The sequence below is a fragment of the Theobroma cacao genome, chromosome 6 (assembly GCF_053813885.1).
Source record: "Theobroma cacao isolate CCN51 chromosome 6, ASM5381388v1, whole genome shotgun sequence".
NCBI classification, from domain to species: domain Eukaryota; kingdom Viridiplantae; phylum Streptophyta; class Magnoliopsida; order Malvales; family Malvaceae; genus Theobroma; species Theobroma cacao.
In genome coordinates this window covers 29,746,122-29,765,545 of record NC_142644.1, presented here as the reverse complement: position 1 = coordinate 29,765,545, position 19,424 = coordinate 29,746,122, and the positions used below count along the sequence as shown (strand labels likewise).

At 34.2% G+C, this 19,424-nt stretch overlaps 2 protein-coding genes and 1 long non-coding RNA gene across 6 annotated transcripts; 2 read left to right on the top strand and 1 right to left on the bottom strand.

Annotated features, from left to right (window-relative positions):
* Nucleotides 1–370: 370 nt before the first annotated feature.
* LOC18596908 (serine carboxypeptidase-like 31) lies at nt 371–8,772 on the top strand. 2 transcript variants are annotated; one of them, XM_088807429.1, is made up of 12 exons: nt 371–472; nt 2,880–2,966; nt 4,998–5,228; nt 5,752–5,859; nt 6,110–6,205; nt 6,561–6,653; nt 6,725–6,807; nt 6,948–7,238; nt 7,539–7,669; nt 7,794–7,889; nt 7,976–8,081; nt 8,441–8,772. In XM_088807429.1, the coding sequence occupies exons 2-12, from the start codon at nt 2,903–2,905 to the stop codon at nt 8,585–8,587; spliced, it is 1,446 nt and encodes a 481-aa protein (XP_088663555.1). In that variant the 5' UTR covers nt 371–472; nt 2,880–2,902; the 3' UTR covers nt 8,588–8,772. The 2 variants fall into 2 exon arrangements, with proteins under 2 accessions (XP_088663555.1, XP_017978730.1); XM_018123241.2 differs by lacking the exons at nt 371–472; nt 2,880–2,966 and having other exon boundaries at nt 4,885–5,228.
* A 4,462-nt stretch (nt 8,773–13,234) lies between these two features.
* LOC108662594 (uncharacterized) lies at nt 13,235–15,295 on the top strand. Of its 3 annotated transcripts, none has more exons than XR_016027125.1 (3): nt 13,235–14,129; nt 14,451–14,787; nt 14,987–15,295. It is a non-coding gene; the product is annotated as an uncharacterized LOC108662594 (long non-coding RNA). The 3 variants fall into 3 exon arrangements; XR_001928507.2 differs by having other exon boundaries at nt 13,236–13,380; nt 13,452–14,129; nt 14,451–15,295; XR_016027124.1 differs by having other exon boundaries at nt 14,451–15,295.
* Nucleotides 14,238–19,051, bottom strand: LOC18596906 ((E,E)-geranyllinalool synthase-like). The gene is made up of 12 exons (XM_007025654.3): nt 18,475–19,051; nt 18,158–18,350; nt 17,686–17,903; nt 17,472–17,595; nt 16,588–16,709; nt 16,264–16,496; nt 16,047–16,162; nt 15,833–15,931; nt 15,499–15,714; nt 15,252–15,381; nt 14,910–15,158; nt 14,238–14,829 (listed from the first exon to the last, which is right to left on the bottom strand). The coding sequence occupies exons 1-12, from the start codon at nt 18,803–18,805 to the stop codon at nt 14,338–14,340; spliced, it is 2,523 nt and encodes an 840-aa protein (XP_007025716.3). The 5' UTR covers nt 18,806–19,051; the 3' UTR covers nt 14,238–14,337.
* Nucleotides 19,052–19,424: the final 373 nt, after the last annotated feature.

Here is a 19,424-nt window from a genome sequence, read left to right as displayed (position 1 = left end):
CCTCAAGATCCACCATCCAAAAAAATAAAACAAAATAAGAAATAACTTGATGTCATCTCTGCGAATTGGATGGCGAGATAAATATATTTGAATAGAGAGAGAAATCGAGATTTAATTTTGAAATTTTTATCTGAATGGTGAGAAGAAAAACTGAAATCATTTTAATTCGTCTGAAATTATTTAAAAAGTATTATTATCAAATCACGTCAAAAATTAATAAAAAATAATTAAAATTATAAAAAATAATATTTTTAAATTAAATTTATGAAAAAAGTTATTTTTCATAATTTTTTTTTTATCAAAAGCTTGCTTGTAAGAGTTCTGTCAACTTTTGGTTTATCCACAATCCATTCCAATGTTAGGTAGGTCAAATAAGTGCAGCAAAAGCAGTATTCACTTTTGTTAGTGGCGGTTGAAACCTTCAAAAGCACAAAAGAGGAATACAACTGAGATTTATATGCTAGGATCATAGGTAGGTATTCGTCTAATCTTTTTTTTTTTTTCTCAATGGCATTGGTCTAATCTGTCGGCCCCTCGGTGGCATTTTGATTGATAAATTCGGGATAATCATCAATTGAAACTAGGTCAAGAATGGGGGCCTGTGCTAGCTAAAAGGGTTTCTCTAGGGAAATGCCGCATATAATTGGATTCATGAAGCATATTAGAGTTAGTCTGCTTGATTCAATTAACCAATGATTATGCTGTTACATTGAAAAGAAGCATTTCAAATGGTCAACATTAACAAAGTAGCTCAGATTCCCGTCATTTTACACACAGCTATGGGATAAGTTCATCCAGAGAAACTTTTGGAGCCAGTGTACTCTTAAGATCTGGTTGTCAATGTATTGTACAAGTAGCTTGCTACAAGTCTATCTTCTTCTCACTAATTACAGTGAACATCTTAGGTCATCATGAATTGATAATGCTTGTGCCCACTAGAATGAGAACAAACAAAGAAAATATGCCTTTTGTGTCAACTTTATGGTCATACGATTGTGGCAAAGAATAAAAAAAGATCAATTACACACAAATAGCTGTTCGATAGATGTTATTGAGAGAATGGTTCAAGATGAGGCTTATCAGAATCAGATTTTTGGTCAATTGGAATTTTATACGCAATATGTTCCACATGGTAATGTGTCTTCTCATGCTTCAGAATAGTCTGACACCCACTATTTGTAGGCTCTTGTATGTATATGTAGACCCTAGATTATAGGTCAAAAATACTAGATGAATGGCTTCAGCACTTTTTCCACATGACAGAATCACAAAATGTTTATGTGTTGAAGTGAGAAATTATCTGTGTAGTATATATCATCTGAAAAAGGAATAACACTGCAGTGCTGAGCAAATAGACGCTGGTTCAGGAAGGTGGTGATGATCAGATAAAGAAAACAAGCCTATTTATTTACTTTCAAAACTTGAAAGGGGGAAATTGCCTCTTTTTTGAGTCAATCATAAGAAAATGAACAAAATGGCATGTATATATATATATATATTCTTTTGTATGCTTATTTGTTGAGAAGGTTGTTGGCACAGTTTTATCATGTAGGGATGCAGAGGAGGCTATGCTATGTTCTGGTCTGTTCAGGGTGTATTTGAATTGATTTTACCATTGGAAGTACTAGAGCATGTTTCCTTTTACTTCTTTCTGGCAGCATTTGTCTTTTAGTGATAGTTGAAACACTTCAAACTTGGTTTTACTTGGAATGAACAACCTTCTGCTCTCTTTCTCAAGGTTCCTGATGTAAGCATTTTAGATGAACTTTCTGGGAGCATAATTTTCTCATTATAAGTTGTTGAGAGAAGTATTTAGAAATATTATCTTTACTGAGAATGTAAACATAGATATATATAAATGATGGGTGGGATTCAACTCCTACTCTCCTAATTCTGCAGGTCACTTAGCCACTAATGAAATAATTTAGAATATTTTTGTTCATTTCAAAAATATATTGAATTTGATTATCAGTCTCGCATTCTCCCATTTGACTTTTAGCTTTTAGCCTCTGCAATCTCAAATTTAGTTTTGACAGGAGGCAAAGATTGATTTTTACAACTCCTGATTAATTATGCCAACTTCATCTCCTGTCTAATAACAAAGCAGGGGCTTATTGCAGTCTAGATGTTTATCTCCAGTGAAAAAAGCTACACTGATATTTCGCGTGTGCTAATTGGTCTCCTCATTGTTCAGATTTGTTACCAGACAACTGATGTGGAGCATTTCATGAGTTTAAGTGATTGAGCTCATGTGTGTGATACACTTAATAACTTAGTTAAAATAATATGTTTTCTGTAATGAGCTTAGCATAGATCTGCACTTTCCTTTCTTGGCATTGTCCACATTCCTGATTAGTGGCAGTGGATCAACACCAAAGGGAATGAAAAAAAGAGTTGAGTAAAGGGTTTAGGTGGACATCCAATTTGGCCAATATGAAGTTAGGTTGCAGTGTGTGAGTCTGAAGTACATGTGGCAGGTTGCTTTTTGGGTGCCATTTTTGGTGCTCACGAAATGACGTGGGATGGATATTTAGCTATGTTTTGCATATAGATGTAGAGTATTTGTTTTCATATTTAACTAGTTAAAGGGATAATTTGTCATATAACAGTGGGATTAATGATCAGCATCACAACTAGACAGGGAATATTTGTTTATGTTCATCAATGCTTTCAGTAAGAGTGCATAAACTCTAGAGGGTGCAAACTTTAATTATGAAGGAATATATATCTTTGATGCTTGTGATGATGACATATGACAGTTGCCGTCGGATTAATGTACATCAAACAGAAAATAAAGAAAGAACATGAATAAGTCATGCACTGAATACCTATGAGATGTTTTTCATCGCATTATTCAATGAAATAAAGTTGGGATCCAGGTCATTGTACAACAACCACTTTGATGTTCCTTTTCATACCTTTCACCACCTGGGGGTTCTTCAGATTCAAGAGTCACGACGCACAAGGTTCGCCACAAAACTCCATCTTTCAACTTTGTGATGATGAGATGCTTATAAAACAGTTTACTTTTTCTCCAGTTTGGAAGAACCACTAGTTGTGAATATATGCCACAATGTCTTTTCATGTATATTGGCTTCTCTTTTTGATAAGATAATTCACTGGCCATAAGCCAGTCAATACTTATGAAGATACTGCCACGTGCTGTTGTAGTCTTTGTATAATCATAGACGAGGACGATTGTAGACTTTGTAACAGTTGGTCTGACTTTTATATGATTTAACTGACCATCTTTAGTTTAGGATAGTAATGTTTAACACTGGGGTAGTAGCACCATGGCATTCAGAGCACTCCTATTAGGTAGTTGTTAGTACTTACAACGCAGTTTTAGGTCATTCAGATTGGCCAATAATTGATATAGATCAATGCCTTACGTATCTCTTTAGTGCAGAATCAATCAATAGAGCAATCATACTTGATATATATACATCTGTTTCATAAGCTGAACCGAAGAGGAATCCATCTGTTACTTCATTTACTTGGTTAGTCATTCCTTGATTGAGCTTTGTAGTGGAAAAATAACTGATTTTTCTTCATCTTTTCAATTGCTCTGAGAGGAAATTAAGAAAGATGGATCACCAGGTAGTCTTGGGTAATATTTTTGAGTCTATACTTTGCATTTCTCCACACAGCTTACCGAATGCTAACATATCATCGGTTATTTACCTGTTGGTGTTAATTATAAAATGCATACACTAACGTAGCTTTTCTAGATTCAAGAATTATTCTAGAAACAAAGACCAAACTTTTTGACAAGCATGGTAATAGAATAAAGAAGCAAATTGCTGGATCACCTTTCCCAGTCAAACTTCTATGTTCAAAGTTCACACAGTCTGAGTTATCCCATCATTTTGAACATTATGGTGGACAGAAGTATAAAAGAATCTGGTAGGTTCAATATCAAATACATGTTCCCACTGTCTTTTTTTCAATTTCCATGGAGACTTTGACTGAATGAATATGGATTTATGAATTACCATATGTGCTTTTCTACTTAAAAACCAGTAATTTTTTAACCTTGACTGCTAAAAAGGGCCATTCCTACATGTTTAAGGATCATTTGGTGCAATAAACTGAAGAAGTTAAAAGACAACTTGACCATTTTCAAATATGGAAATCACCATGGTGTAAACAGGCAGGTTACAATGTATATATATCTACTTGTTAGTTTAAAATTGTTTTTTAATTAAGAGATAATCTTCTACCAAGAAAATAAAAGGAAAGTTTGACTCTCTCATTTACATGGAAAATCATTCTCATATGGACAAGAAATCTTATCACCTTTTCCTGTCCATATTTTCTCGTTTAATATCTTTCCTTGTTTATCTTTTATTGATTAAGCCAGAAATCATATCCTCTTGATTTAGCTTTACCTTTTACTTCATGACGAGATTTTTGAATGATGGCCACTAGTACATGCTGGCTTGGTTGTATCACTTGTCTTGTTATCCTTGCATGGCAATTGCCTAATGTGTTATAACAGATTACTATTGAAGATCAAGTATCTGTTTAATCAGAGTCCAGTTTTCTGTTCTCCCTTAGTACTGATAATGATCATTGCTTTGACAAAGAATAAGATCATGTGGATTGTGTTCAGGATAAATTATTGTGGATATATTCGATGACGTAGTTCATCTTACCATGATTCAACAACCCAACAGAGGCTCCACCATCCCTTTTCTCAAGCAAGAACACTCAAAACTGCCTAAAAATCCACGTCAGATGCCATAAAAGTAGGCAACCTTATAAAATCCATGGTGCCACGTGGGAGAATTTCTTCTGTACCTTCCTTGGTATGTTTTTGGAAATCGTCCCTAGGTTAAAGCAGTATAAATAGATATGTGATCTTCTTGGTTTGCTACTGGTCCTCATTTGGTTGTAGTCGGTCGGACTTGTTTAATTTGTCTGTATGAACATGGATTTTGGACGGAAATTGGCACTTTTCCTTATTTTGGCTTTTGTTTCAACTATATCATCAGTGCATCCTGTCACGGATGATAGACATTGGCGATGGTATAGCAAGAAGGAATTGAGCTCCCTGGGAAATGATGATCTCGTTACCAACTTGCCTGGCCAGCCAGCTGTAGACTTCCGCCATTATGCTGGCTATGTCACTGTGAATCAAAAGAATGGAAGAGCACTTTTTTATTGGTTCTACGAGGCTATGTCTCACCCTGACGAAAAACCATTGGTGCTCTGGCTTAATGGAGGTAAGAATAATGGATAAAACTATCTGGAAAGTTATCAAATTGCTCTTCTACCTAAGGCAACTTGTTCTCATGTTATCTTCCGAATAGATTGTAATGGAAGATGCTGGCCAGAAAAAATACATTTGTTGTCAAAGCTACTCTATGCCTTTTCAGATTCCAATCTTTCAACCAAAAGATCTCTCCCTATACATATCTTTACCTCTGATATTTATTTGTACATATAGGATAAAGGACGAGAAAAAGAGAAAGCTATCACAGACTCCTTTCATTTCTAGTGTTGCCTGGTTGTTAGACAGACCCCGGGCCATATAAAGCAAAGTTTTCTGTTGAATAATTGCTAATATCCTAGCTAGGGGTATCAGGATATATATTATCATTGTCACATGTTCTCTCTTAGTGGATGTCATTGTTTTCCTTGATTTCCACTCGTGGGAATAACCCCCATACCATAATTCAATTTGATTCTTTCCCTTTTTCTTTATTCTATGTTCTCTGATAAGCTGACAAGTTCTTTATGTTTCAGGTCCTGGGTGTTCTTCCGTGGGATATGGTGCGACGCAAGAGATTGGTCCTTTCATAGTGGACACCGATGGGCGTGGAATTAAATTTAACAACTTCTCATGGAATAAAGGTATAAAGTTCACAATTTATATAGTTTTCTAGCCAACTTGCATATCTAAGTTGCAAGTATGTATGTTCTTATCTGTTCATCCCGGTTGTTTATTGTTGTTGCCATCAACATCATCATTGTTATCAGTATTCAATTATTTGTTATGCACCCTTACTTTTATGGTTTCTCTTATGAACCGATCTTTATGCTGATTTCTCCATATTCCAATACCATACTAAGAATTTTTTAATTAATGTCTGTGATGATGCAGAAGCCAATATGTTATTCCTGGAATCTCCTGTTGGAGTTGGATTTTCGTACTCAAATACTTCTACTGATTATGATAAGCTAGGAGATGAGTTTACTGGTGAGTTTAACACACAATTTTGATGCACCTGTATCTTAATATAACATGGTCTGCCATGTTTTATAGTATGTCCAACAGTATTGGTCAATTGTGGCAAAAATTATATACAACCTAGCTAATTATATAGTTGTCACACCACTTCAACAAAGAGTGGGATTTCAAGTTCAAATCTCCTTCCTCTACATAATTTCCAAAATAATGTTGAGATAATTATGCAGAGTTTTAATTTGTATGTCATACGTAGATATGTGTAGCTTCTATGTATAATTTCTATTATATGAACTTCTGGTCATTATCGGAAGATTATGATTGTGACTAATTTGTGCTTGTTTCTCTTATTGACTACTTACACCAGCAAATGATTCTTACAATTTCCTGCATCAGTGGTTCCTCAAGTTCCCATCATATCGAAATCGAACCTTTTATATTGCTGGGGAGAGCTATGCAGGTATTTCTGTTGAATAATTACTTTTGTCTTTATCTCAGCAGAGTGATTCTCAATTGACTTGTTTTTCACAGGAAAATATGTGCCAGAGCTGGCTGAGCTCATCAATGACAACAACAAGGATCCTTCACTTCGTATTGAGCTCAAGGGTATTTTGGTATGATCATTTGTGAATTAGAAAAAAAAAAAACAAGATTCTTTAGGCTAGTTATACACTCATGATAATCAATCTGGTCATACTTTTTTGACTAGACTATTGCATGCTTGACGTTTTGGAATTTTCCTTCTTGTCAATAGTTGGGTAATCCTGAAACAGATGGTCCTGAGGATTGGAAAGGCCTGATGGATTATGCTTGGAGCCATGCTGTGGTATCTGATGAAACTCACAAAATAATCAGTGAAAACTGTGATTTTTATAGCAATGATCCATGGAGCAATGAAGATTGTAATCAAGCTGTGGATGAAGTATTCAAACAGTATAAGGAGATTGATATCTACAGCCTATACACCTCAGTGTGCATTGGTGATACTGCAGGTTCAGATGACAAATCACTATTGCAAGTCATGATGAAGCGAAAATCCAATATGGTAATCACATGTTTCATTTCTGTAGCTTAACATTGTTCCATGATATAAAATCAATGTTAGAGTAATTTCTCGTGACTTAAATTCTTGTTCTCTTTGCGTCCGAACATTTGGTTTATTGGTTGATGCATGATTCTTCTATTTAAAAAAGTAAAATTTGAATTCCCTCTCCCTCAATTATAAAAAAAAAAATTCTTGTTCTCTTTTATAATTTCCTTTATTCCATATTGATATTGTAGTACTTCCATTCACTTCTTTGGAGAAGTTTTTGACATGGTGGTTTCATGGATTTTTCCTTACCAGATGCCAAGGATTTTGGGTGGTTATGATCCCTGCCTTGATAATTATGCAAAAGCTTTCTACAATAGACTGGATGTTCAAAAGGCTCTCCATGTTAGTGATGGTCAGCATCTCAGGAACTGGAGCATCTGCAAGTAATGCCTTATTTATATATATATACATGCATCAATGTTATGAGCCTGCAATGATGAGTAGAAGCATACTGGGATTGTGGTGTTTTAAAGTCAACTGAACACTGTCGTTCTCTTCATAATGCAGTCACAAGATATTTGATGATTGGTCAGACTCAAAGCGATCAGTACTTCCCATATACAAAAAGCTTATTGCAGCAGGAGTTAGAATTTGGGTCTACAGGTAATTCACATGCTTAGAACAGTTTTCTACAGATTGTAGTCGTTTGTTTTTTTCCATCTCATGGTAATTGCTTCTGAGTGGTTTAGTGGAGACACGGATGGAAGAGTTCCTGTTCTGTCCACGAGATACAGCTTAAAGACTTTGGGGCTGCCCATCATTATGGCATGGAGACCATGGTACCACCAGAAACAGGTACTAAAGCAAAAATAATAACATCTGGTTTAACTAGTTTTACTATTAAAGACTCTGATCAAGATTTTACTATTTCTTAAGCATTTTCATGGGAAAAAGAAGAGAGATAAACCGAAACTCCCTTCTCCTCTCAATGGGTAGCTAAAATGCCATGATTCTCCATATTGTGGGTCATTCTGCAATACAGTACTATCTGCAGTTCTGAAGCATTGGAATTATGAGCTTAACCGATGAAAACACTCAGCTCTAATTTCGTCATGAAATCATGCCATCTTGGCATAAAGAATTGATTAACCGTTACCATGTGCCTGTCTCTTTTACTAATTAACTTATGTAAGTTTTTTTATTCTTTTGATCAGGTCAGCGGTTGGTTTCAAGAATACAAAGGACTTACCTTCGCAACATTTAGAGGAGCTGGCCATGCAGTTCCCTGCTTCAAGCCAAGCAGTTCACTCGCCTTCTTCTCAGCTTTTCTCCTTGGGGAATCCCTACCTTATTCGCGATAAAGTCTTGGAGGATTTTGGTCTTACTATTATGTGTTTTTCCCCAACTAAAATAGTTCTTTCAGCTTTGGGTCTTTTGCAGTGCTGGGATATGAGCAATAGACTACTATAAACAATAAGGCAAATGAACATGAGTTTCTGTAAGAACATTTCTGATGTCTATGCAACCAGTTAAAGGCTTTCCTTTCTTCTTCTTCTTTTCCTCCTGAATAGTTAACAATAAGGTGCCCCGCTTTGCCCTGGACAGGGTTTATCTGATAAAAAAATGAACAAAGAACTGCTGTCAAACGACCATCTTTATGGGTTTCTTTAGTCCAATGAAGCTGGTTTACCCAGTCAAACTACTATTCTTCTGCATACCATATTTCTCTAAAGCAGTCAAGATGTTCATTCAGTGCTTGGACTGACAAAGATAAGACAACAAGTTTGATATATACAAATTTTTTTTTCTCAGTCAAAAGAAATTTGTATTAAAATAATTGAAACTACGATGTAAAGATCAGTCTATATAAAAAGATCAAGGTCTAGATATATAATCAAGGTACAAGTCTAGTGATACTCAGTACCATTAAACAAAAAATTCTCCTATTATTACTTAGTACCGTAAAATAATACAAAAGCAATAAACAAATTCAAGTATTAATATAAAATAAAAGACAGCAACTCAACCCAATAAAAATATCGAAAGTTACCACCAACAAAAATCATATGCAAATTGGTCTTTGGTTTTGAAGAAATGTTCCATATATAATTGAGTAGTCTGCCATAGTGGTACAAAAAGTTTCTGAACCAGTTCACATCTCATATAATTAAAATGAAAGGAGAATGATCATTTAACCATTGAAGACAAATACTTGAAAAAGGCTGTTTTCACTTTCTAATTTTTGTTTTCAATCACTGATTTGGATTATGCAACAAATAATTGTTTTTTGATTTTTTTAATCTCTTTATTTTCGATTAACTCATGGACACAAAAAAACCCGTCTTAATTTCAACAAGATTGAGTCATAAATTAATTTCAATACATATTAATCTCATAAGCATGAAGTAATAAACATTTTTGTTATTTTTTAATGGCGAAAAAAATTCTCAATCTTAATTAAATTATTCAATAATAACTATTTAAATGTTAAATTATTTATTTTTTAAAAGAGAAATTTACACCGTCCAAGCATAATAATAGTTCACATGACATGTATAGTATGCAAAGGGCAGATTGACCAAATAGACTGATTTATAGGAAAATCATAACTATACCTATGCCAATATTGCTAACAATTTGTTTGAAAGAGTTAAAACGTACAAGGCCATATGTTATAACCATGCATGCGGAGGAGCTTAAAAGCCAAAGAGTCATTTTGCAGCTGGGTTGCCATTGAAGAACTATGGCTTGGTTTTTTGCCAATGATTCCTGGTTGTTGTAATTCCTGAATGTAATCATCGTTCAAAACATTATAATATTTTCCATTTTTAATATCATGAAAATAAATATGATTACATAAAAGATATGTGTACTAATTAATTTCTCTCATTACCGGTAAACTTGGGTCAAAATGTCTTCAATCTGCTGGGAGAAATGTTCAGCCGAGCCTAACCTTTGTGGTTGATTGGCCAGACCAAGTTTTATTAGCTCTTCATCCATTGGATATGTCGGTGGAACTACAAGACATTAAATTATTTTTTTTTTCAGTAAGGGAAGCCATAAATTTGGAGACAAAAAGAAAGAAAGAGATGAAAATCTTGCCTACCTCCATTACCACATCTTCGAACTAAAGCTCGAAGGCAAGCTAAACACTCCTTGTTTCCGGTAGCCATAAATGCACATGCAGTTGCAGAAGGGGATTGGGATAACGAGCCGTTATCACATGTAATATCTAATATCCCACATCTGATGTGAATGTGATTATTAAGACTTATATAACAATTTAAACCCACCACTACTAGTAACTTGAGCTTAGTTTTTGAGGGCTACATGGTTTAGGCCCAAAAAACTGCTGGGCCAGTGGTTAGACTTGAGTCCCACATTTGATGTGAATGTGATAGTTAAGACCTATATAATAATCAAAGCCCATCACTACTAGCAACTTGAGTTTAAGTTTTTGATGGCCATCCAGGTATGATAATAAAGGTGGATAATAAAGGTGGATATGGACTGTCAGTAAGTTCCTCGCTATAAAAAATTGTAGAAAAATGTTAATCCAAGCCTATCACTACTAGCAACTTAAGTTTAAGTTTTTGAGGGCTACGTGGTTTAGGGCTTTTAAGGTCCACGTGGTTCAATCCAAGCTTATCACTATTAGCAACTTGAGTTTAAGCTTTTGAGGGTCACGTGGTTTAGGGCTTTTGAGGTCCACGTGGTTTAATCCAAACCCATCACTACTAACAACTTGAGTTTAAGTTTTTGATGGCCATCCAGGTATGATAATAAAGGTGGATATGGACTGTCAGTAAGTTCCTCGCTATAAAAAATTGTAGAAAAATGTTACAAGTGTTTATAAGCAAGTTCTATAAGAAAGGTTTTTATAATTAATATTATCTTCTTTTGAATTTGATGTAAATAATATATTAAATGTAAAATTATAACTTCATGCCATCAATTCACTGCAGGAAGTATTTAATTGGAAATGAAGCTTTTTGATTAAATTCGGAAACTGTTCTGTGTATGGAGCAAAATTATGGGGTGTTTATTGAGGTTTGTCATTGTCATGGGATGAGGAATGTCTTAAGGTAATCTTAGCTATGGACAATAAAACCATTGCATAGGTGATTCAAATAAAAACAAATGATCCAAATGTTAATTTATACTTGATTTCGGTTATCAAAGGTCTCTTGAAGAAAAAATGACAAATCAATATCATTTACGTGTGTACATCATAAATCCAATTGTTTGATAAATTTTCTTATGGCTATGAATTTTTAATATCCTATTGACACGATGCTTTTGAAGATCTTCCTAACACAGTGCATCAATTTGAAAATGTTGTTATGGGAATTGCATTACGACATGTTATTTTGACCTAAGTGTACTATTTTTTATTTCATTCTAACAAAAAAAAAATCTTAAAAGTACCTCTTTACTTAATTCAATGCATGAAATTTGTAAATATTAGCATTAATATGTTACTTCATGTTTTGCACTAGGTAAAAGTTAAAACTGATTACGTTTCAAAAATCTTTTGTCGTTCAAAGAATATGTTATATATCGATCAATGATCCTTTTAAATGGTTTGAAAAGTCGAGCTCTAGTTCAACTTTCCATGCAAATTCAGTAAGTAGATTATGATTTCTTTCCATGAGCTTCTTGAAGTTTGATTGAATAAATGTTAATCTTGAAACACCATAAAATAAAATAATAAGATAATAAAATTGTGAACCTTTTGGATAATTGAGTCGAAAAGACTAGTTCCATCACTTTTCACATAATACCTCTGTCTTCATTTTCTATCCCAACATTCCACTTCTTGAGTACGATTGCACAAGCCAGAGTAGCAAGAAGCGACTCGATGGTGGGATTTCCATGGGCGTCACACTCTGCCCAGTACCCCTCTTCTGTCCAGTTGTTGAGTACCCAATCTAAGCAATCCTTGAACATGGGTACTGAGCATGGCTGGAGGTTGGAATCTGCAGGAATCATGGCTAACCAGGCAGTGTCGTAAGCAGAGGGTGAAACGAATGAGTGAGGATCGATGTAATCCGACAACATCTCTTCCTTTGTCTCTTTAACTAAAGCTTGGATTGAAACATGTGAGAGTTACATGGCACAAAGAAGAAATTAAAATTAATCAATCGAATCCGAATATCGTATTACTTCCTCTAATGGTTGAGGGTTAAATAATGAAATGATGCGAAATGCTAAGTGCTTGAACATCAATTTATAGGAGTTCCATGGTAGCATGAATTTTATTTTATTTTTTCTCAGCCAATCAAAGATTTCATTGATAGTAAATATAATTACAAAAGGTAACAATTGTACTCAAAGAGAGAGCAGTGATGTCTCCTGCTAAACAGAGTAAAACAAGGTGACTCTTGTCCAAAAAGTCCAACCTTTGAGCAGTCATGGACAATTTTTTGTTCTGCGTATGCCCATGTTAATCAGCATCGGGTTCCGGATAAAGCTTTAAGTCCCAAAATTTCTTAGGTCTTATAATTTTATAATTAATTAATTAAAAATACACAAAAATTAACATAATTAATAAAATATCTACTTATTCTCTCATACTCAATAAATATCTATTTTCTTTCACTCTTACAATTCTCAACTATTTATTCAATTTTTCATTAAAAATATGTAAAAGTCAAATAATTAATAAAATGACATTTTTTTCACTTTTTTAATTATGTACTTAATAAATCTTATTTTTTTATCATTTCTCAATTCTTATAGTACTATTTATTAAATAAGATAATATATATTTAATTATTTTTAACATTTTTTTGTCCACTATAAATAATTGATAATTTTTTTTTCAATTTATACTATCCACATTTGAATTTTCTTTTTCTCATTTGCTCTTCTTTTCTCTAACCTCAAATTTTAATAATTTTTTTTTTCTTAATTTCAATTGGGCTTGGTGTTGTGGCCGAGAAGGAGCCCGATTTTTATGGCCCCAAGAGAATGAGCCATGTTACTTCACATAGAAATCCGACCCCGAAACCATTGGCTTAGAACATGTCGAATTTGACATTTGAGGGGTAGGTTTGAAACCCATTTCTGAACACGAAGGCAAATGAACAGCAATTCCTGTTTTCTGATGTTTATGTGACTGGTTATAAGTCATCCCTCTTTGCTCTGGATGGTATGTATCTCATAAAAGATGAACAAAAATTCCTAATCACGAAAACGCTTGAGAAAATTTTATCTTGGCAGATACGACATGTGCCAAGGTCTGCCAACGATAATGCCGATCTCGACCAGCTTGCTAAAGGGGGTGTGCAACGAACACAAGAATTCCTGTGAATCAGCACTGATGCAGCAAGTGATAATGAAACGCTGATGCTCACTAATGGAGAGCCGCAGGTGTAGATTGCAGGTTTTGATTTTCTGGTTGGATGGTTTAGTTGTGATCTTGAAACACATTCTTGATTTTTAGCTTTTGCTTTGCTTTACTTTGCTGTATCTTGGTGAACATCATGTACAGGAGATGAGCCTGGCTTGGGAGATTTGTACAGGGTTACATTTTGCTTGATCAACCTCTCCTGATACATCGTCAAGTGGTTGATTTGCCGCAGATCCCTGTTTTTTGAATGTTGTCATGCTGCGGTGTTTCTTTTTGTACAGGAACTCTCACCGTCGTTCTTTTCTAAATGAACACAACCATCCTCTTTTTGCCTTACCAAAAAAAAAAAATGAACAAGAAGTGCTGTCAAACTGCCAGGCAACCCACTATTCTTGGGCCTATGAATAGGTTGGCTAATTCTATAAATTTGAGCAGTCAAGATGTTCGTACAGTGCTTGGACTAACAAGAAAAGACAACGAAGGTTGATTTATACAATTTTGCTTCGAAGAAATATTCCGTATATCATTAGGATTTGTCGGCAATAATGGTACTGTCAACTTCTTATTTATGCAAAGGAATCAGATTTTCACTACTTTTTAAATTTTTTCCTTTCAATGATTTGGATTCTACAACAAGAATCGTTTTTCAATTTGGATTATACAACAGAGATCATAGATTATTATACATTTATAATAGAGGTTTGAGATTATTGTACATATAGCAGTTCAATGTGCAAAGGGCAGATTGACCAATTATTAGGAGAATGACATTCTAAAGTTTGGAGTGATTAACATACTAGCATATCCACGCCTTGCAATGGGCAAAGAAGCTTGGTATCCTATGATTCTCTTGCTGTGGTATTTGACAGGCTGAACAAAGTGAGAAGTTGTTGTTCGAAATTCCTTCTTCGGTCCAGAGTCAGAAGGAAGAGGCATCAATGGCTTCGATATTCCAATATCTGGAGGAATGTAGATTGCCTTCTGGATGTCTTGAAGCATCTCTGTGTTGGAATCATATCTATTGCTGGAGTTGAAGAACATCTGAAATACTTTCATGCATGATAAGTGAAGATGCCTGGATGCTTCAGGCAAATCACTCAATCCATCCGTCAGAACATGTTTGAGCAACTCTTTCCTCTTTTTGTCAAGCAAGTCTCTCACAAAGGCAATTGAATCATTAATGTCTGCTTCGGGGTTTTCTTTCATGTAAAGTAATACATAGTTCATTTTCCCGTCTTCTATTTCCTTCTGTGATTGTAAATGTAAGTCATAAGCTTCCATAAATAAAAAGAAATTCAGAAATGAAACCTTATAAAATGTTAATTTACCTGGTAGCTTTGTATGTCATTCAATAAACGAGGTATAAGCATGACCAGTTTAGTTACAGTCTCGTATTCGGCTGCAGGGTTGATTTTGGAATTCGGTAAGCTTGATTTCAAGAGGCATGAAGCTGGAAGAACCAAGGTATGTGCAGCAATGGATGTCATGCCAGTTCCAAGGTACTCATCCAATAATGGCAAGTATCCACTTTTGCTCCACTTTGCTTCCACAAGCCATGAAGCGAATGTTTCATACCACTACATCAAACATTCATAAACATTACTTTACAATTCATTTGAACAGGCAAGATCAGAACAATTAGTTAATTGCTTATATGTTGTAATACTTACTATTTGTTGTAGATAACCTTTTATATCAGTTCCCTGCTGTTGGAGATGTTTTCCTGCTGTTTCTCTCACAAGATCATCAAGGGCATCAAATATGGTTTTACCATGGCCACTTAATCCGTCACCGTCCCATCTGTCATGTGCGCATTCAAAAAGCAACAGTGAGTTGCTAATAAACCATTAGGGAGATTTGAATCGTTCCCTATTATCCCCAAATACTCGTTTATCAGCTTTCGTTTTTGGTAATTACCTTTTAACTGCGTCAGTGAGGATGTTCAACTCGTTTAGAGAACCTTCCATGTCAAAAAAATCATCTGCAACTGTAATAAGTATAGCACTTTTTGCAACCATCATTCGTATAACCGAGTCATAAGGCAGCGAAAGGCAGGCAGAGGTGGCAAAGTAGCAATACATAGTTTTCTCTCGGCCAAATCCCATGTCAGTAAGACCCCTTTTCAGGCACCAACTGTTTCACAGAAACAAGGCAGTATCATTTAGAAAATGAGTCCATCATTAACATAATCTTGAAGAAGAATTCATTTTAATTTCTTGTCTTTTTTCCCAAGTTAAGCATTGAGTTATACCTTTTCAATTCAGCCATTTCATTCTTGTAAATTGATTGTCGAAACTCATAATCCCCCACAGCAAGTTGCACTAACTTTTCATTCATAAGGCTTGAAAACCTGCTTCCAAAAAGTTTGTTGTGTTGGTGATATAGTAAGCAGAAAATTGGCAGAGATATCCTTTGATATTGAACTTTCAAGTTATGCAGTTTCTTGAAATGCCGAGTCTCCGTACCTATGGAATGAGGTTTTTCCTGCCCACAAAGCATTCATATCATTCTCTTCAATCCACGACCTATGTTCCAAGTGGTCCAGTCGAGCGACCCATGGTAGACTCAGCTCGTGCTCGATCTAAGCCACACGTATAGCATCAAATATTTAAGTAATTAATGCCCGTAAGTGGTTGTTTATAATTTCATACTAGCTAATAACTGTTTATTTGAATTGAATACCATTTTTTGAAGGTTTAAGGATTTTGTGAAGTGGTCATCGTCTCTATTTCCTTCTGATGCAACTTTCTCTAGTACTTTCCTAGAAAATGATCTTGCTTCCTCAAGCTCATACTCTCCGGAAAACATAAGATCTGTGGCTCTGTAAACATTAAGCATTACGCTTGAGAAATATTCATTGTTTTTTCCTATATGATCTAGAACCTCTTGATTATTCAAGAACCAACAGAAGCTCCCTGCATGTGCAAAACATTGATTTAGAGTTTTGAAAATCATAAACCTATGCCAATATTGCAAGAAAGTTTTCAAGAGTCAAATTAAACATACAAGGCGACATGTTGTAACCATGCATTCGCAGGAGCCTAAAAGCCAAAGAGTCTTTGTACAGCTGGGTTGCGATTGAAGTACCATGGCTTGGCTTTGCCAGTGATTCCTGCTTGTTGTAATTCCTGAATGTAATCATCGTTCAAAACATTATAATATTTTCCATTTTTAATATCATGAAAAAGAATATGATTACATAGAAGATATATGTACACAGGGACAGATACATACCAGGGCAGGGGAGGTGCTTGGCCCCCATTGTTGAAAATTTTTTAATTTTTTTAATTGTTTTTTCAAAAATAAGTGACCTCCCATGTTTTTCTCCCAACCTCCACTAAAATGAAACAAATGTTATGGGTTTATGCTTGTCATTTACTCTAACGACGAATCCACTAATAACTAATAAGTACTAATTAAGCAACTCATAAAAGTGTGACTTACAAATTTAAAACGTCAAGATCATGACGTCATGACTCAAGATAAGACAAAATATATAATAAAAACTATTAAAAAGAAATTACATTTAAATATTAAAAGTAAAAAAAAAAAGTTTCAATCGTAACAAGTGAGAGGTCATTTTTAGCTATGAACATCATAAAAAACAAGTTTAAGAATAAAATGAAAAATAATTTTCTTGTTGACTGTATAGTTACTTATATTGAAAAGAGATTATTGAACAGTTTGACACAGACTCAATTATTAGTAAATTTTATGATATGAAAAATCGTCGTACTCAACTTTGATAAATTACAAAAAATATAATACATATATACGTTTTAGTCTAAACTGTTTATATGCCTGAATATGTTAATTTTTTCTAATTTTTACCTCCCAATAATTTAATCTTAAATCCGTATCTGTATGTACAAATTAATTTCTCTCATTACCGGTAAACTTGGGTCAAAATGTCTTCAATCTGCTGGGTGAAATGTTCAGCCAGCCCCAACCTTTCTAGTTGATTGGCCAGACCAAGTTTTATTAGATCTTCATCCATTGGATAGGTTGGTGGAACTATAAGAAATTAAAAAAAAAAATTCAGTAAGGGAAGCCATAAATTTGGAGACAAAAAGAAAGAAAGAAAGAGATGACAATCTTGCCTACCTCCATTACCACATCTTCGAACTAAAGATTGTAGGTAAGCTAAACACTGCTTGTTCCCGGTAGCCATGAATGCACGTGCTGTTGCAGAAGGGGATTGGAATAACGAGCCGTCATCACTTAAGTGCATGGTTATGTCTTCTTCATTAATGGCATAAAATGAAGGCAACGCTTCCAAATATGATAGTAAAAGTGGATATGAACTGTCAGTAAGTTCCTCGCTACAAAAAATTGTAGAAAAATATTATAAGCAGATAATATAAAAAAGATTTTTATAATTAATTAAAATGATCTTTTTTACAATTTGATGTAAATTCGTAAAAAACACCTGTTAATTCAATATTGTAAATTAATCAATAAATTTTACAATTAATATTTACTAATCTATCAATTCATATTTTAAATTACATAATAGTTAAAATTGATTATATTTTAAAAATCTCATACCGTTCAAAGAATATGTCTATCAACTTACATTTTAAAAATTTTTTGTCGTTCAGAGAATATGTCTATCAATAATTTCTGTGAATGGTTTGAAAAGTCGATTTGTAGGCCAATTGTACGCGCAAATTCGATCATTTCAGGGAAAACAATAGTAAACCAACGAGGAAACCGATTATGATTTCTTTTATGGAGTTTTTCCACGTTTGCTTGAATAAATGTCAATCCTGAAACACAATAAAAAAAATAGAACAAGTTATATAAAATCATAATTTGCTCCGGTAATTCGGGGGCTTATATATTGCATAAGTCGGAAAGAACAACTCATCACTTTTTTACGCAATTTGGTACCTCTTTCTACATTTTCTATCCCAACATTCCACTTTTTGAGTGCAATTAAACAAGCCAGAGTAGCAGGAAGCGACTCGATGGTGGGATTTCCATGAGCGTCACGCTCTCCCCAGTACCCTTCTTCTGTCTGGTTATTGAGCACCCAATCTAAGCAATCCTTGAACATGGGTGCTGAACATGGCTGGCTGTTGGAATCTGCAGGAATCATGGCTAGCCAGGCAGTGTCGTAAGCAGAGGGTGAAACGAATGAGTAAGGATCGATGTAATCCGACAACATCTCATCCTTTATCTCTTTAATTAAAGCATGAATTGAAACATGTGAGAGTTCCATGGCACAAAGAAGAAATTAAAATTAATCAATCGAATCCGAAGTTTGTAGTATTTGCTCTAGTGGTTAACTGGTGGGAGGACATTAATTTATAGGAGTTCCACGAAAGGCTTTCATTGGACTCCAAACGTGAATAACGTTGTCTCAACGTGTTTTACATTTGCTCTAGCCACAGCTGTACCATTCATTGTCTGCGCAGGCCTGTTTGCTACTCAAATTTTTGCCATCAACCTATTTTTTCTTTCGAATAATTTAATTTTGATAACGAAAGAATTGTAATATCCCCACATCTCACATCATATATATATATATATATATATATATATATATATATATATATATATATATATATATATATATATGCGATTGTTAAGATTTATATAATAATACAAATATATTATTATCAGCAACTTGAACTTAAGTTTTTAAATATTACATAGTTTAAACAAAAAAAACTACTAAATCAATGATTAGAGTTAAATCGTTATAAAATTAAAAAAAGGTATTTCACATTTATTTATCTAGAGTTTTATCTAATACGTAAGTTTTCAAATTTTACATATGTAGTAAGAGATTTACCACATACAACATTAAATATATTAACAAAGAAATAATAAATTAA

Excerpts from the sequence above, each read along its gene's own strand:
- LOC18596908 (XM_018123241.2), top strand. The coding sequence starts at position 4,928 with ATGAACATGGATTTTGGACGGAAATTGGCACTTTTCCTTATTTTGGCT. Across the intron at positions 5,860-6,109 it reads CAACTTCTCATGGAATAAAG|AAGCCAATATGTTATTCCTG; the intron begins GTATAAAGTTCA and ends GTGATGATGCAG. Across the intron at positions 6,654-6,724 it reads TGCTGGGGAGAGCTATGCAG|GAAAATATGTGCCAGAGCTG; the intron begins GTATTTCTGTTG and ends TGTTTTTCACAG.
- LOC18596906 (XM_007025654.3), bottom strand. The coding sequence starts at position 18,805 with ATGGAACTCTCACATGTTTCAATTCATGCTTTAATTAAAGAGATAAAG. Across the intron at positions 18,351-18,474 it reads GATAGAAAATGTAGAAAGAG|GATTGACATTTATTCAAGCA; the intron begins GTACCAAATTGC and ends ATTGTGTTTCAG. Across the intron at positions 15,159-15,251 it reads AAGGTTATCTACAACAAATA|TGGTATGAAACATTCGCTTC; the intron begins GTAAGTATTACA and ends TGTTTGATGTAG.